Source organism: Dermacentor albipictus, chromosome 9 (genome assembly GCF_038994185.2).
Source record: "Dermacentor albipictus isolate Rhodes 1998 colony chromosome 9, USDA_Dalb.pri_finalv2, whole genome shotgun sequence".
Taxonomy (NCBI): domain Eukaryota; kingdom Metazoa; phylum Arthropoda; class Arachnida; order Ixodida; family Ixodidae; genus Dermacentor; species Dermacentor albipictus.
The window spans coordinates 31,227,384-31,246,057 of NC_091829.1; the positions used below are offsets into that span (position 1 = coordinate 31,227,384).

Consider the following 18,674-nt stretch of genomic DNA (forward strand, 5'->3'; position numbering starts at 1 on the left):
GCGAGCCCAGTCCAGGTCCACTAAATATCGATTTACCAGGCCCGGGCTTTCGGGCCAGGTCAAGCGGTCTTTGGTGGGCCCCGGCCGAGCCCAGTAAAAGCGGTCTGCTATGTTTGCAGAGTGCATGCGCGTAGTGCCGGCAGCTTCGTATGCGCTGTGCTTTCGACGTTTGGTTCGCGTTGAAGCGAGAGATGCGCGAAGGTCAATTCGGTCCCCGCTGCTGCCACGATTGCTCACATTTTGACAGCGAGTTTCCGCGCTCATCGCGCGAGATGTGTTCACGTCGGCGGGCCAGTTGGTTTGAATCCATGATAAAATGTGTAAACCGACAGAATACGGCCAATAAGACTACCATGCTTACTTAGCATAGCTGTCTACTAATTGGCTATCACAATCGGTACTTCGCCTTTTGTGCGAAGTCTAGGCTTAAGAAAATTATGGCGTTTTACGTGCCGAAACCGCTTTCTGAGAAGTCTAGGCTGATTACTTACTTATTACTAAGCCGCCGTGGTTGCTCAGTGGCTATGGTGTTGGGCTGCTGAGCACGAGGTCGCGGGATCGAATCCCGGCCACGGCGGCCGCATTTCGATGGGGGCGAAATGCGAAAACACCCGTGTGCTTAGATTTAGGTGCACGTTAAAGATCCCCAGGTGGTCGAAATTTCCGGACTCCTCCACTACGGCGTGCCTCATAATCAGAAATTGGTTTTGGCACGTTAAACCCCATAATTTAATTTAAATTTTTACTATGCTTACTTAGCATAGTTGTCTACTAATTGGCTATCACAATCGGTACTTCGCCTTTCGTACGAAGTCTAGGCTTAAAAAATTACGGCGTTTTACCGAAACCACTTTCTGAGAAGTCTAGGCTGATTACTTACTTAATACTGGCTCATCACTTACAAATCAAGGCTGATTATTACTTTTTTTCATCGCATTTAAATATTTATTTTTCCATTGAGACACTAAATTTCCGTCTTACGGTTGCGCGCTATGAAGTGAAGAAACAACTGAGTGATAAAGAAATCGAAATAAGTCTCCTCCCGGAATTTAAGACGGCTCGTCTAGTGCGGACGGTTGTTTCTCCGCCGGTTCCAGAGCGTCGGGCTTATCGGCGTCCACGGGTGGGGGGACCGGCACGGCGACGGCAACGGCGACGTCCTTCTTCGCGGCGGGCGCCCTCACCCTCGAGTCAAAGTTCATGCCGGCGAACAGCGCGAACGCCGTGAGGAAGCTGATGATCTCCAGGAGCAGGAACACGGCCGACCAGCTGAAGTGCTCGGCTACCAGGCTGAGCGGGAAACCCGATATGACGCCGCCCACTGCGCGCCGGCAAGATGGCGTTCAAACTGAATAAACAATGCCAAAAAGCATTAAAAAAGAAAAAGGAACAGAACATTAAACTGCATTGGCACATCATGATTCCGGAGCAGTGAAGCGGCTTGCTAAGGCAGCGTCAAATTCTCGTGCGAAAGCATTATTTTGCCCCCCAACCAATAGTAGGTTTAATCTCGCACTGATCATAGCCATAATTAAAGATGGAATTTCGCGGTGCCACATAGTGTAGAGCCGGTCGTGAGTCTTTCACAGCGGAGCTGTAGATGACTAGCCGATTCGCCCGTCCGTCATTCTGTCGCCTGTACGCCGAAAACTCCTCCGGCGCAAGTCCATGCGCATGCGCGAAAAAAGAGAAAGAGGCGCGCGATTGGCTGAATCTGCAGTAGTGGCGCCGTTGCTCTCCGTCGCAGCCGAGCGCGCGCGCAGCAGTTTCTCTCCGGCCCCGAAATGGGTAGGCCAAACGTTCTGAGGAGCAGGCAGCTTTCGATCAACACCTCGCGAGCAGAGCGGGAAAGAGCTTGTCTACGCCTTGTCGATGCTGCAGCCCCGAGCATACGAACAGGCTCGTGCATCCGAGTGCAATGTATTAATCAATTAGTAAAATAGAAACGAAAAACGTTATACGACAGCGCACGAGCGCAGTCACGTGGTTTTATTTCATATTTCACGGGCTTCCTTTAGACGCCGGAAAAAGTCACCACGCAGCATGTACGTTGCCACGAAAATTGGATCGGTCGTTTTGGAATGCCCTCTACAACGTAACGAAGCGCGTTTGGCCCTAAAGTGAACATTAAAATTTTTGCGTAATTGATCTTAGTTACCTAATTAAGCGCAATATAAAAACACCCTAAGGAGCGCCACAGGACGGCAAACCATATTTCGTTGGTTTCATTCAGTTGCGGTTAACCACTTGTTTTAAATCCTTGGCTCATGTTACGTGAAACACCCTGTACACCTGTACATGTACATCTTGTGTTCATCCGGAAATGAAGGTGTGCGGCTGTCCAAGTGGGTGCTGTCGTCCCTGGTATTTTGTGCGCCACAATTCTGGCAAAGAAAAAGAAAGAAAATATGCACCAACATGCCCAGCGACGCGTTTTACTATTTCTCCCTCTTTTTCTTTCCTTTTTTTCTTCTTCTCTCTGGGTACGCGTTTCCCTGCCCCACGCTGCACGTCACTCACGGCTTCCGCCGAAGGCCACGATGGCGTGCGACGTGCCCGACAGGTGCGCAGGCACGCATTCGGAGGCCACCACGCCGAAGATGGCCATGGCTCCGTACAGGCAGCCGCCCAGGGCGAGACCGATGACGCTGATCAGCAGCTGCACGGAGGGAGATGGGAAGGAATAAAGGGTGGAGAGGGAAAGGTTGATCACCAGTGGGGTGACATTGAGCAGAATAGGGTTACTCGCAATGCGTCATCATCAAAGTACAGGCAGCCGCACAAGGCGAGACCGATGACGCCGATCAGCAGCTGCGCGGAGGGGGAAGGGAAGGAATAAAGGGGGAGAGGGAAAGGTTGATCACCGGTGGGGTGACATTGAGCAGAATAGGGTTACTCGCAATGCATCGTTATCAAAGTACGGGCAGCCGCACAAGGCGAGATCGATGACGCCGACCAGCAGCTGCGCGGAGGGAGATGGGATGGTGGGAGAGGTCGAGCACCCGTGGCGCCACATTGAGCCGGATGGCGTTACTCGCAATGCATCATCATCAAAAAATAAATTAAAGTCCCGGGTTTGACGTGCCAGAACCATCATCTGATTGCGAGGCACGCCTTTAGTGCAAGACTCCGGCATAATTTTCTTTACTATATGGGTTTCTTTAGCGCGCACCCAGTAGTGCACGCTACATCATCATCATCATCATCATCCTGTTTTATGCCCACTGCAGGACGAATGCCTCTCCCTGTGATCTCCAATTACCCCTGTCCTGCGCCAACCGATTCCAACTGGCGCCCCCGAATTTTCTAATTTCATCACTCCACCTAGTCTTCTGCCGTCCTCGACTGCGTTTCCCTTCTCTTCGTACCCATTATGTAACCCTAATGGTCCAACGCTTATCTAACCGGCGCATTACATGACCTGCCCAGCTCCAATTTTTCCTCTTGATGTCAATCAGAATATCGTCTATACCATCGCTCTTTGCGCGGTCCTTAACGTGTTCTCAAGCTTCTTTGTCAGTCTCCAAGTCTCCGCACCCCTCCCTCCACCCCCCCCCCCCCCCCCCGCAGTGGGTGGTGACTCGAAAATTTGTTTGCAAATGTGGAGGGCTGATTGCAGAATTGGAATACGAAGGTTTGAAAAGCTTTACGTTACAGCGCCCCAATTCTGCAATCAGTCCGCCGTGATGATTCAAAAAATTTTCTGTCCACCCCCACTTCACCTGTCTCATGCTACGTCACGAAAACCGCGAAAACGCCCCATCCGATACTATGTATGCGCATCTATTATGCATGATTACACCGAATGAAAGAAAAAAACAATTATTTCTGATTCGACGCCTTTTTCGCCACAATACTCTGCCACTGATCAAACGTTTTCAGGCTGCGCCCACTTCGCCTGTCTGTCAGGCGACGTCTCAAAACCGCGAAAACTCATAGCGTCAAAGTGACGTGTGCGCGTTAAAGACCCATTACTATGCCCAACAAAACTGATTTTTTTTTTCTGAACAGCCGGAGACTGCCCCGTTCCGAAAGGAATAGAAAATGGCCGCCCGCCGATTGCTCTGGCACTAGCTACTCGGAGCGGCCGGGAAGCATGGATTTATTTGCGCATAATAAACATTTTTTTCCGTGGCAGTGTAACCTTATCGAGCCCTTTCGGCACGCATACGACATCACTTTCCCAACTCTTCTTTGCTAAGGACCCGTTCTGGCGACATCTTTATTAACGTTCCGCTGCACACCACCGCGATTTTCGACCACCCACCGGAAGCTAAGTAAGGGGAACCGGACCAATCGCAGACGCCGGCACCACCCTCTTCATTCGGTTGTCTACTTTCACTGTGCTGGCTCGGCCTTATCGAACCCCTCTCCACTTCAGCGTGCTCCTTGCCGCCTTTCAGCCAATTTTATAAGAAAATCTGCTCAATGTAGGCAACGCTAGTCGCTTTGAAAGAAAAAAAGGGACCTCCTATAAACGAGGAGCGCGTTTGATTGGGCTTTTCAAACAACGCTGCGGGTTATCGCCCGATGCTTACGTCGGTGATTACGTAAATTTGATGTCAGGAGATTAGACTAAAAACAGATTGGAATAGTTTTACGTTATAAGGCCCCTGCTCCTGAACGAAAAAAAAACGTTATCCGTTACGGTTCATAACGCTTATGGTTCGCGTGCAAAAATTTTCGAAGTAAAGTAACGATAAAACATAGCATTTATTTTTCTCAACAAGTGAATTTCGAATTCTCAGATCATGCTCAGTGCCATGAATCAAAACACTCAGCATCATATCAGAAGCAGCTCGCCATCGAGTGTACTCGCCGTAATGCATGACCGCTGTTCCGTTAAAACGAACATAAACGAACGATGAAACTTCGGTAACAAAGCGTTGTATCCGTAGCAAACGAAACGATACGTTCTTAGTGCGCAAGCCCTGTGTTTTTCTTCGCTATAGAGCGCCGAGCGGCAGGAGTTTTATTTATTTATTTTATTTATTTATCAATACTGTAAGCTTTGAAAGGCTCATGCGGGAGTGTGGACATACAAACAGTACAGGCGTAGTGCTTTGTCATACAGGGGTTTGCAGCAAACTAAAAAAAGACAATGGTTACAATCGACGCGCCTTGTAAGTAAGTAAATACAAGGAAACAAAAACACACTATACAGTGCGTACGCCATGTACGCACTGGCTTAGATTAGAGGAGCGCTCGACTGGCTGTCGCTCGCACTCTGCCTGCCTGCCTGAGATACGCGTTTATCGGACCCTTGAGACAAGTGCAAACGCTGACGTTGTCTGACGTCGGACTGCCGACTTTGCCCTTGAACTGAAAACCGATAAAAAAATATTTCGTTTTCACTCCAAAACAAAATAGTAACGTTTCGGTTATACGTTATCGTTCCGGCCAAAAATATTTTTTTTCATTTTTATTTTGGTTTCGTTCAGACACGCTGCTTTTTATTCGCACAATAAAATCAACCGGAACTCCAATATATTTATTTGCGTTATTGGGAGCGCATGTCTGGAAATTGATGTCGTTCCTAATAATCAATTCCGAGTGGAAATGTCTCGTGAACTCACTAGCTAGAATTTGCAAAGTGCAATATACACACCCGAACGTAATTCGTTATACACTTAGTTAGCGAAAAGTAGTTAATTAGTCGATTGTGAATTTCGATTTCTCGTGCAAGTAATGTCCACCTCTTCGAGTAATCCAGTTCAAGGAGTAACAATGTGCTATCTACCACAAGCGATTTTTCAGTTAAATCTGAAAAAAATGGCTGTAGCTTAGGTAAGGTTAAGCCCAGGATGCGAAGCATACTAGCCTTTATTTTAGTTGTTGAACCACTGTTTAGCCTGGTGAACTGCTGTTGCTTGGCTATATTTGGTTCGGCTAGACGAAGAAACAACTCATGCATTACTTCTTCGCCTTCAAGAGTGGAACGCGACAGCGTTCCCGTCGACCCGCCAAGGGGTGTAAGACAATGGGCTACAGGGCAGCGACTACGCGCCCCGCATTGGACGCGGTGAGCGTCGAGCAAAGCAGCGTTCGGCGCGGCAACGAAATGTGCGCCTGAGCAAGAGACGCACGCCTTAGAAACAGCGCGTTTCTAAGGCAACACCGCATTCACTAGAGGCGCTTTTGTACCGCTTTGAAGCGTTGTACTCGTGGCTCAGTGGTAGCGTCTCCGTCCCACACTCCGGAGACCCTGGTTCGATTCCCACCCAGCCCGTCTTGCAAGAGTTGAGCCAAAGCCACTTCTCCTCTGTCGTGACGTCACGGTGTCACGTGGTTTCAAGGCGACACCGCCGCGCCTGAGGAGCTGGGTTGAGCCCTCGTAATATGCTTCGCATAAAAAAAACAAGGATAAGCTAAACGACCCCTATGTAAAAAATAAAAAAAGAGATTTATTTAGCTCGGGGGCCCCCATCTAAATACATTGGAAAGCAGAAATCGTTTTTCTCGGCAACCACTGCATCAAATTTGATTAAGTTTGTTTAAAGAGACAGCGAAAATCTAGTGACTGTTGCTAAAAAGGATTTTTTATTTAGACCGTCAATTTTTTTACAAACGTTGAAAATCGCAAATTCCCAGAAAACGAAACTATGAAGTTTACAACTCTGTAACTCAACAACGAAAATGATATCACAATTCTGTAAATTGTATCTAATAGTTCATCTAAAGCGGACAGAAGTGTTGTATTCTATATGGCTATGAAATACACCGCTAATATGCGAGTAGGAATTTCGCAAAGCCCTTGCAAACAATATGAAAAATTCACGTAAGGTGTAAATTGATAAATCAAGTTTGTCCGCTTTGGACGCTCTAACGGATGCAGTTTACAGAACTGCGATATTTCTTGGTGCAGAGCTACGAATTTGTAAACTTCGTGCTTCCATTTGTTTTCGAAGTTATCAGTTTTTGAAAGTTCCTTTTAAATAATTCGGGTCGTGAATGAGAATTCCGCTTCCAGGAGTGACTAGAATTCAACATTCTTTCTCAAATGCAACAAATTTCGGCAAAATCGGCCCAGCAGTTATCTCAGAAAAGCGTTTCTGCGTTTTACATGTATTTGAATAAGCGGCATCGGAGTTGGGCCCGAGCTAAATGTTTCTCTCAAGACTTAAACACTGACTAAATCGCAACATGTGATTCGGAGTAAATACACACTTGTTTAAGCGAACTTTAGTCAATAATTCGTTACCCAGCTATTATCTCGGTGTACTAATCTTCGCTTTCGTTAAAAATGATTTGCCGAAGGAAAAAGTACCGTTGTTTGAATGGCCCTGTGAGGGAGGTCGGACAAGACACTGAGTCACGTGGTACTGGAGTGCGGTGGCATCTCTCCACCAACCCGCACGTCGACGCTGCCTACCGCTCTTTGGTAAAGCAACTTCGCTTCGTAAAGTAGCGACACTCTCCTCTTCCGCCTTCACTAGTTTCTCCTCTCTCTCACGCTCCCTCCTCGACCGTGGCGCCGCCTACACCGCTCGAGCGAAACAGAGGCACCAACATGAGCTCCTCGCCACTCCGTAGACGCTTTTCGAGCGAAAATGGCGCTGAAGCAGGGCGCGAGGGCCCACGTGATGCTATTAGGCCAATAGCGACGCGGCGTCGGCCTCAGCCAGAGCGCGCGAGGAGCAGGCGGCATTCTTCAAAGCGTGGCACTACTTTACGAAGTTTAAGGGGTTTTACTCTTGGGTTCAAGACGAAAGATGTCAAGGAGGTCGCGGCCGCTGAGGTGACCAAGAGACGCCCCTAATTTTGGTGGCAGCAAGGGGCGTTGCACCGATTACTATGCGAACGTTCTTGAAGTTTACGTAAAGACATTTCCATGGGATTTTTATTTCGTCTTTCTTGTGGCGACGCCGGTTTGGACACGATCAACTATGACGACCCGATATAAAGGGCAGTACCACCATCACCATCGTGATCAACAATGTCATTGTAGATTTCTCCAGTAAATTTTAGAGGGAGGTTGGGGAAAACCAGCCTTCTCAACCTCACTCCGATTGTAGAATCCTTTTTATCATTATTCTCACCTCTCTGGGCTTTTTTATCTTGAGCTCCAAGCGGGTTTGTAATGGTGTAAACGCAACACGCTTCTTACTGTGGTTGCCCTTCAGTTCGCTAAGGAGTCGAAGTGCTACAACAGGCATGCTTTGCGGCAGCGCTGGAGTAATGAGACCTGTCACGGAATCGGTCTGTTGTTCCTAAATGTGCGCGCATACCTCCGACGAGTGTTCCGTGATGCCGTAGCTGAACACGTGAAAGGCCACCGCAGCGCCAGCCGTTAGAGCCACCGACACGGGAACCCTGGGGTTCGCTCCGCAAGTTCCACCCTGCGATTGCACGAACAAAACGCGTCTCCTTGCGCATGGCCTCCGAGATTAGGAAGCCGATCTTGGAGGCCATGCTTTTGCGGCTAGTTCGGTGGTGCATGTATGTCAGCATTACATAGGCGCAGTGTTCCGACTTCTGCTAAAAGGACACTAAGAGCAACAATAGTTTGAGCTTCATTAGTGAAGTACCCTTCCACAGTTCCCGAAAAGTCACTCTTAACGCGAAAGGGGGAGGGGGGGGGGGGGGGCTGGTAAGCCAGAAAAAGAATTTCAAAAACGAAAAACGGGTGGCGACGCCACCGTGAAGTCCTCGCACCAACTCGTAGACACGTCGTATGTACGGCGTCTACTCAAGCGCAGTTAACCTTTTATCAGCAAAAGTTCACTACACCGGATTCTATAAGAGCTAAAAGCGGAAGTTCGCAAGCTTTGAAAACTCTTAACGAGCCACATCGGTCTGAACACCAGAAAAAATAAAAGAAAGAACGAAATCCATGACATCACACTGACTTGTCGGAATAAAAAAAAATAGGATTGTCGCCTTTCTAACTATATATATAAGGCCTCTCCATAGCCTGTTGGCATTATATGGTCGTGATTACGAAAAATCGAGCCCCTCTTGTTTTTATCCTTCTCGCTTATGTATATTGGCGCATTGAACTTACTACGCCAGATATACATACGAAGACAACTGTGGGGAAGTTTACAATCGTCAAGAGCCCGTAATATATGCAACAAACTAGATATAAGCTTGGACTGCGGTCGGTGCACTGTCGCGTAATAAGACCACTAAGGGGAGAACGGAAACAAGAGGGAAGTGGGTGACAGTCGCAAGCGATAGGCAGGCACATGCTCCCGCGTCTGTCACTCACGCGTTAACTCTCATTTGAGACAAGCACGCTTGTGACAGTCACAAGCGTTCCTTCTTGCTTCTGTCCATTGGGCGCCAGCCGCACATCGTTCCCACGCCAGCCGCACATCGCAAAGGTGACCGACCTTGTTGGTGCGCCAGACGATCATCCAGTCCGTTATGTAGCCGGCCAGGATGCCACCCAGGAAACCGCCACCTTCGATGCAGCTCATGAAGGAATTGGCTGCGAGTTCGTACATAGGAGATCATTCATTCATTCATTCATTCATTCATTCATTCATTCATTCATTCATTCATTCATTCATTCATTCATTCATTCATTCATTCATTCATTCATTCATTCATTCAATCTTTGGTTCACATTACAAAAACATATCAAAGAGCTAGCGAGCGTAAAAGCCGTAACTCAACAGCGTGACTGCCCACATGGTCCCTCCCCCTTTTTGGCAAAGGCGGCGACAAAGCAACTATAGAACAGAAGCATCCTTTTATCATTAACGAATGTGGCCATGTGTCTTGGGCGCATGAGCGCTGAAATGAAACCACGCAGAAACAGAACAAACAAGCAAAGGATCCGATTTCAACGAATTCTTCGGCTGAGAACTTATTCAGTGCGACAGCAGCAGGCTCTCGCAGCGTACCCTGCCATCTTCTCAGCAACACCTCACCATGTTCACGGTCGACAAGGTCCGCCCTACTCTCGCCTCCGAAATGCACGGAGTAGGCGTGGGGCACACAATTTCGAGCGACTTGCTCAAGCGGTAAAGCTCAGTGGTTGTTAGCGCTGAAACGACTACGTTTACTTACAGCAAGTACATAGCAAACAAGAAAGAACGTTTATTACTGGTTAACGTTGGAGCACTTAGCCAAGAAAGGAAAAGGAAAGGACAGATGGTGAGAGATGAGCAGCAATAAATTAGTGGTGTCTAAAACGTAGCGGCTGCGACGCATTTCCGGCTCTGAAATGACTTCCGGCACTTGCGGCCCGCATAAAGCCTAGCCTTCGAGATCTTCTTCTCTTACTCAGAGGCAACCGTCACTGAGGCGTAGATTAGGAAACACGCACGCACGGTCGGGCTTGTTGTCTAACACACGCTAACTGATCAGACAAATTTTCGTCGAATTCTTGAACACGCGGAGCGCTGCTAGCGGAGCTGCGTACCGGCAAACTGGGTCTGCTTGAGGTCCTCGATGATGTAGATCTGACCCCAGTCGGCGGCACCAGTGCGAGCGAAGAACAAGGTCAGGTACGACACCGACAGCAGCCATATAAATGGGCTGCTCAGCAGGTTCACGGGGGTCGCCGCGGAGCTGGTGAGTTCCTCTTCCTGCTGCTCCCTGGTCGTTGTGCTTTTCAGCGCGGCCTCTGCGATTGGTGGGAGAAGAAACCGGTCGCTGAAGACGAGGTGGTTGCGAGGGAAATACGGGCGTCTAGCAACCTGTCCAACGTGGAAGGGAACGTTGACATTCGTCAAGCAGTATGTTCAGATAGGACGCCAAGTCTTATGTTTTTTTTTTTTCGCATTCTTGAAAATTGTGAATCCGGCCGAGTGCCAGATGAGACACATGTCGGATCAAATCACTGAATTCAATCAGATGATTCGATTCCATCAGCAATTTGACCCAACCGCAAGGAGTCAATCTGGCTCGTTTATACGCTCCGATTCAAGCACTGTTAGCAATAGAATCGCCCATTCGATTGAATACCGGATTGGGTATCGAATAGAATATATAGCCGCGATTGAGAGATACGCCACTCATTTATAACAAGGAGCTTACGAGAATGCGGGATGAAAACTGGCGAAAAGGCCTCTCGCACTGGATCTAATAACAGAATAACAGAGCGTGGGTCCAACAGTATAGAGGGATCGAATTATGCCTGTAAAACTGAGCATTGGCGTGAATGCATACTGGAAGGTGAAGTGTGCATAAAGTCGTATACCGAATTGAATTGAATCAAATATCAGTGCAAAGTGTCTCGAATGATGACTGTCAAATTCCCCAATGTATCTCTTTGTTCAACTGAATGTATAATCCCATATCAAATGCAAATTGTTTACAGTAACCACGGTGACGCAAGGTTGCGCAAATAAGTAACTGCGAAGCAAGCTTCTCCACATTCATACCGTTAATGTTCAGAAGCCAGCTTTCGCGAAATTCGGAACTGAGGATGCAACGCATGTACGCATGGACAGTCCATACTAGTGTCCATGTGTGGTATAATCGTAAGTGGAAGGAAAAAGATAGGAATGAGCACCGCGCAACGGCGATTCAAGCCAAGAGTGTCCTCCCAACACGTGACCCTCACCCTCACCACGGTGACGTTATTTACGCGCGTCACACAATCAGTTCGGGTATGCCGCGAAACGCCGGTTGCTATAGCAACGTTTGCGTCGTCAAGCCCATACGCATCTTCATCTACTTCATCTGGTCCATCGCGTCTCGCGAGTGTCCTCCCCTAAAGCGCATATATGTTACAACCACGTTGGAATGCGTCAGTTTCATTCGAAGCATGTTGTCGTTTCGCCCGAAGACGAGAAAGTGAAAGCTATAGCGAGGTTTAGTGCTGCACTGAAGGCGCCTAAGAATCCCCGGCTGGGTGACAAGCGCCGCCAGCGGTTTACCTAGCGACTCGCGGCCCGCGCATGCGCGTCGATACCAGAACAGCACGGCGGCGACGGCGGCGCCAACGCGCATAGAGCGTCAGTGTAATTGCTATCGCAATAGAATGTTTTTAGCCGGGTACTTATTCTAAGCAAAATCGTGGTACGTACAGTCGGCATCAATATGAAAGGGAACGGCGAATTTTTTCCTTTAAACGACAACCACTTGTGGTCCATGGTTTCAAATTTAGGAACTTAAAACACAACAGTAAGTTTTTCCTGCTGAACATTTAGTATCACTGAACGCTTTTACGAACGGCATGCGTGCTTAGCCCCGTAAGGACGTCTGAAAAAAAAAAAATTATCGAGATGTTCCCTTTCGTACTGATGAAGACTGTACATATCGTCTCACCTTTTCCGGCAGGTAATGCGGCGTCCGGAGCCTTCAGACTCGATCTCGCGCTTTTTTCGTTCACAGTGAGGCCGACGTCGCTTGGCTTGTTGACGATGGTGAACAGAGACAGGATGCCCATAATAGCGCATATCACGCCTGCGGGGCCGAGAGATGGCGCACTCAGCCGGTGCCCAGTTGTCATTGTGATCCGGAAAGATGAAATTATAGTTTGAAGGGAAAAAATTATGGTTTGCGAGTTTGTGGTACGGCCCGACCAGTTCGAGACGTAAAACGAAAAGACAGCACGAGCGCATGGACGCGAGTACTGCATCTAAAAGGAAGACTGAACAGCAACATTAGATCAGTTTGAAGCGTGTGTTTCAGTGATTAAATAAAAGAAACGGGTATTAATTAATGTTCTTAGATTGCAATGTGTTATGAGGTACACTGCATTGGAGGAATCCACAATAATTTTTACATTCTGGGTCTCTTCGTGTAGTGCCGGGTGTGTGGCGCCAGATGTCTAGTCAGGTGGTCATGACATCTCACATATTCTGCATGGCCCACTTATCTGTACACGTATAACGTGTTACAGCCACATCCTGACATTTGACTCTTTCGTACTTCATGAAAGCTGCAGTTCTTTTTTTGTAATATTATAGAAAGATAACGAACAGCTTGTTTCGGTGAAATCAAAGAAGAACAAGCTAACAGAAAACAGAAAAACAGAGAAAAATATGTTACAAAAATTACGACACTTTTCCTGTTTATGTTTTTAAGAAAAAAATTAACAGTATACACCGACTGTGAGTGCGCAAAGCTTATCGGTGCAAACTGAGAGATTCGAATGAATCAATCATTGGTTGATTTGTTGAACGAATGAATGAATCAATCAATCAATCAATCAATCAATCAATCAATCAATCAATCAATCAATCAAAATGACGATTTTTTGATGGCAAAGCTTCATAGCAGCGGCGAACGTCAGTACACGATTATTTGCGAAATTTCACTAGTATACGCTTCCTTAATTGCCGAATTGAAGTCAGCCAGCAGACCCAAAGTACAACCCTGTGTCAGAAGCTTTGGTCTTATAGCACCTGTCTGGGTAAATATTGACTCATAAGTTGTCGTGAGAAAGCGAAAAATTTTAGTAAGCATGCTTCGTGCTGCATTTCTCCGTCACGACGACACAGATATTGCAGCTCATCGTAAAAATGCCATCTCGCTGCGAAATCTGAGCGATATGGCAAAGCAGCGCTAAGCGAAACAGGAAAAGATCCCATCTACAATCTTGTTAGAACGAGAAATTCGGACAGAACTCATCTATACGATGACTATCCAAGTATGCGAATAGTCGAAACGCGTGACGGCGCCGTCATAGAACTCGTACTCGAGCCGGCTCCTCTCTGGACACGCGGCGCCATCTGGCGGCGCCGCCGCGAAGTTCGCGCATACCCAATGACACATACCCGCTGACTTATGTTGGCGTCAAAGGAATTCATCGAAGATAGGCACATACCCTGTGAAACATGCCAAGTGGCCCATACCCTGAGGTACATACCAAGCATCACGTACCCACGGGAATGATTCACATTTTTAGACAGCACTACCTTCGGGATCGACCCACATTTTTGGTTCGAGAGATCGCCGGAAAGAAAACTGGTCTCATAACGCCAAGAATGCTGTTCGCATTAAAATGCAGCTGTACATTGCGCGGCAGATTTCCCGCCGGTTCTGCCGCGCGAGCGCAAGAAGACTTCAATACCATGGTGTACACACGCCGGACGGGAACTGTAGCCGGGAAACTACGGTATTCGTCGAAATAAGTGCGCCTATACACACGCGCAGCGACAGGAGGCCAGCCGCATCCAGTTGTGAATACAAATGTCACGCTCACCCGTGAACCCGACGCTTACTCGCCAGTTGTAAGTGAGCATCAGATACGAAGACAGGAACGGGGCTACACTCAGCGAAATGTTGGCTGAAGCTGACAGCACACCGTACAAGGTTCCAAACTGTGCTTGTAAAAACCACTGCGAGGAAAAAAAAATGACATTATCGCTAAGGGACATATTTAACGCTACAGGGTCGAGTACGCAGCAAGAAACAAAAGTGAGACCAATTCGGTGAAGTGCAGCGCAGGCTAGGGTTCGTGTCAGCCAGTCAGTAACGAGAGCCAACTGCGCGTTTTGAGCAAGGGCTAGAGCAATCGCCCATTAATTGTACGCTAATAATCCTTCCGTGGAGCTTCCATCCAGTCGGTGTAGCATTGTTTAGGCGATCAAAGGCGGCCACTTGAAAATCCAGCCTTCTGATTCTCTTTTCTGGTTGGCTGACGCGACCCATATAGATTTAGCTGCACTGCACAGAGTTTGTGACATGACGTATACAGTCCGAAAAAAAAACTACACCCTTTGAGGCATATCCTGTTCTCAAACAACAAATAATCTGTCTTGCTTGCATTTCCTTTAAGATAAAATAACCTTCAGTGGCTCTTTCAGCTGTTTCAGTGGTTTTTCGAATGTGTGTGTGACGGTCCATGATCAGACTCGGCAAGGAAAACGTTCGTTCGTTCGTTCGTTCGCTCTTTCTTTCTTTCTTTCGTTCGTTCGTTCGCTCTTTCTTTCTTTCGTTCGCTCGTTCGCTCTTTCTTTCTTTCTTTCGTTCGTTCACTCTTTCTTTCTTTCTTTCGTTCGTTCGTTCTATTCGCTTACATTGACAATTATCGTCGATGGTTTACGCCCAATATTTTTGAAAACTTTGCGTTCCCTCCCTTACTGTCAAGAATGTTGTATCACGCTGATAAACCGCGTGCCCTTGTGACCTGGAAATATCAGTTCCAACGTCAAAAAGAAAAAAAAAGGAAGGCACGCAAGATGGATCGCGATCATTGTTCGGAAACAAGATAAACCCCAAAGGATGCAAGCTTTTCTGAAAGTGTAGTTTATTCGAGACGCGTATGATGATTTTTTTTTTTTTCGGGTGAGCAGAATTATTAGAAGTTGCCTCGGTCAATAGCCCATCAGTTGTGTTACTATAATAGGCCGACATTACTTTCCCAACATGTCGCAGTGCCATGTTAGCTAATTAACGAAATTGTCACTAATTAACTTTCTAATTGTTCACTTCCGGGGAACGTAGGTGTCTCCATTCGGTAAAGAAGCCGGGCGGCAATGGCGGCTTGGTCTGCGGACCGGGACTAATTTTTCTTTTTTCGAGTGCGAAGCTTCCACTTCCTCCAACTAGCAGATTTCCCCAGAAGCACCTTCCAGTTTCACCCCCTGGAAAATCACGCTAAGATAAGCGCGTAAATAGCAAAACATAATTTACAATGGCCTGCAAATATGCAGGACACTCCAGCCAGCACTGACTTCGCTACGCAGTTAGGACGGTGATAGATAAACTCCCAAGAAACTGTATATACGAGAACTCAACGTACACTGCGTGTTAATTATAATTGAACACATTCGGAATAGTTGGCTACAGTTGATTACACGTGTCGAAATACTTCACTTATCCTGGCAAACTTGGGTGTCAAAAATGCGCTATACCGGAAGCTTTCCGGGGCCGCTAGTACACCGCTGCCGCAGTGCGGATCAAAGAATGCTGACCTGCTGGAGGACCTTGATGAGCGAGGGCCAGCCGCAGCCCTGCACGCATCCGTTGAGGAACCAGAGCACCGCAAACACTTCGGCGGACACGGAGGCCACCGCGGCCAGCACGATGGTGAACACGGCCGACAGCAGCAGGCCGGTGGCGAACATCAGGCGGGAGCTGACGCGGTCCGACAGCACGCCGAACAGGAACTTGCTGCCGGCGTACGCCAGGTTCTGGCTGCTCAGGATCGCGCCTGCCAGCGTGGACGTCACAGCGTTCGCTCTATATACTCGCGAGCAAGAGGACCAAGAGTGTTGAAAAGCTTGTACATGCACTCTGAACACGGTAACCTCAACTTTTGCGAGAGCGAGTTACACTGAGCGTTTGCACTGGTTCGGGACGATCCCTTGTGTGAAGCCTATTGCGTGTCATATGCGCCTCCGAGACGTGTAGTCACGCGAAACCTAACGTGCCAAGGCAAGTTATTCTTAAGTGCTTGCAGTGGTTCATGAATGCGCTTTGCCTGAAGCCTCTTGTAATATATGCCTCCGAGAGGTGTAATTCCGGAGAACTTAGAACAGCAAGGTATACTCCTGCGGTTTACACTGATCTGTGAAAGCCTCTTGCGCGTCATGCGTGCCTTCAAGATGCAGTCAGGCAAAATTTTTCTTGCAATATCAAGTTATACTTGTAGTATTTGCACTGGTTCGTATCGTATTGTAGTACCTTGCTGAGTGCACGTTAAAGAACCCCAGGCAGCCGAAGTTAATCAAGACTTCCACTACAGCGTGCCTCATAATCATATCATAAGTTTGGCGCGTAGAGCTCCAGAATATAATTTAATGGTCTTGTAGAGTACTTCGTGCACATGAATTCGAAAAGCAGCGCTCAAGTTGAACGCGTTTCCTGAGTGCACCTTAAAAGGGACACTAAAGAGATAATTAGTAACTTCCGCTTCTGCAATTCTGTCTTGGTAAGCCACAAAAAACGCAAGACCAAGGACGAGGGGCGACGCCGCACTCAAGTTTCCAAAACTCGCCACGACGACATGGACTTTGACAGCGTTTATTCGACTCTACTAGACTTGATTACCGGTAAAGATCGGTTACATTGCAGTCTAAAATAATCTACAGGGCTCAAATCTATAGCAAGCTTCAAGAACGTACGTTACTCGTGCCAAGATGGACCAAACACAACAAAAATACTTTAAAATATATGATGTCACTGGCGTTACGGCGATAAGGTTTGGGCCCGGAATTCAAGAAAAATGGCAGTTTGGTGTTTATGATATCCAATAATAACTATCTTTTCTCAGCCAGATGAGTGAATATCAGGATTTTGAAGAATAGTCTACCGGTATAAATAACTCAGCTGCTGCTCTAAAGTGCATCTTTAAAACGACGCAACCGTCTCGCTACACTACCGCGATGACTACGACAATAATACGCCCCGGGTACGATAACCACGTGGTTGCAGCTGAAGCCGATGGAATAGAGAGGCGCGCCACGCACACGTTTGACCACTGCGGTGTACAACCTCGTAGAACGTGTGCATGGACCGCAGTTCGGAGTGAGGCAACACCACCTGGCACAGGGCCTCTTTACTCCGATCCATGACGTCACGCTACCTGGCCCCAAATTTCCACTGACAAGGCTGGCGTGATGAAAGCGGTGACGTCAAAATCACTGCTGCCGACTCGCGAGCATCCCCATTAGATTCTACGGCGGTCGGGCCATGTAACATGACGTAATAGATCGGAGTGAAAAGGCCTTGCGCTATCTAGGTGGTGTTGAGTGAGGTCACCACTCGATATTAATGGACGCGCCGCCAGTGCGCTAAAACAGGACGGAAATTCGCTATAACGGTGGTGTCGCAGCTTTGGCATGACTCTGTATAGCGAATAGAAGGAAGGGACGGAGCAGTTACCGGCTTCCTCTTTGCGCAGTCCGTCGGCGAGCAGTGCGGGCAGCACGAACGTGATGCTCTTGCGGTTGTAGCCGTAGCAGGCGTAACCGAAGAACAGGGTCGCGAATATCATGCGCTGGTAACCCTTGATACCCTCCGTTGCCATCAAAAAAAATTATTCTGAGGCCTGCTACACTCACGACGAGCTAGCTACCGTACCCATCTGCTTCTTCTTCTTCTTTCTTGCCGGCTGCTTTTCTTCCATTCCTTTGTATTTACTATTTATCTCTGTTAAGTGTTGAACTGAAGTGAATTTTTGAATTGAAGTGACTTTATTCAAGTGTGCATGATCACACTTAGGAAAAGAGCACAAAAAGCAGTAACACCTGACGGGGTCCTCCCACCTGGGAGGACCCCGTCAGCAACGAACCAACAAGCAATCACTACTTCTACTCGCGGACCACTTGGGCGACAGTAATGCGTCACAATTTTCGTCTACCTATATAAATTATCTTTTTCGCTTCTGGGCCTTTTGGCTAAGATCAAAGTGCTCTTATACAGTGATCATCGTATAATACTGCCCTTCCTATCTATTAATTCATGTTTCTGTCTATCTATTTTCTTGTCACATCTTTATTACTTGTCCTATATTCCTATTTCTCTATCCCCGTCTATACTGCACGACTATTATGCTTTCATCCCATAATGTTTGGTCATAGTTATTTTAAATTTCTACCTTTTTTGTTTCTCCTTGCACCAGCACTCGGACGTCAGTGCAGTTCCATTGTCACGATAAATTATTATTATTATTATTATTATTATTATTATTATTATTATTATTATTATTATTATTATTATTATTATTATTATTATTATTATTATCATTATTATTATTAGCATCATCATCATTTGTGTCTTACTTTGTATGGATGCGGTCTGTTTGAGTATTCTATTTTATGATA

The 18,674-nt window shown here is 47.3% G+C and overlaps 1 protein-coding gene across 3 annotated transcripts; it reads right to left on the reverse strand.

Moving 5' to 3' along the window:
- Positions 1-22: 22 nt before the first annotated feature.
- Positions 23-17,939, reverse strand: LOC135912723 (glucose-6-phosphate exchanger SLC37A4-like). 3 transcript variants are annotated; one of them, XM_065445244.1, is made up of 9 exons: positions 17,734-17,939; positions 15,822-16,060; positions 14,108-14,243; positions 12,226-12,363; positions 10,373-10,576; positions 9,336-9,433; positions 8,229-8,339; positions 2,521-2,659; positions 23-1,321 (listed from the first exon to the last, which is right to left on the reverse strand). In XM_065445244.1, the coding sequence occupies exons 1-9, from the start codon at positions 17,876-17,878 to the stop codon at positions 1,050-1,052; spliced, it is 1,482 nt and encodes a 493-aa protein (XP_065301316.1). In that variant the 5' UTR covers positions 17,879-17,939; the 3' UTR covers positions 23-1,049. The 3 variants fall into 3 exon arrangements, with proteins under 3 accessions (XP_065301316.1, XP_065301318.1, XP_065301317.1); XM_065445246.1 differs by lacking the exon at positions 12,226-12,363; XM_065445245.1 differs by lacking the exon at positions 8,229-8,339.
- Between the last annotated feature and the right edge of the window lie 735 nt (positions 17,940-18,674).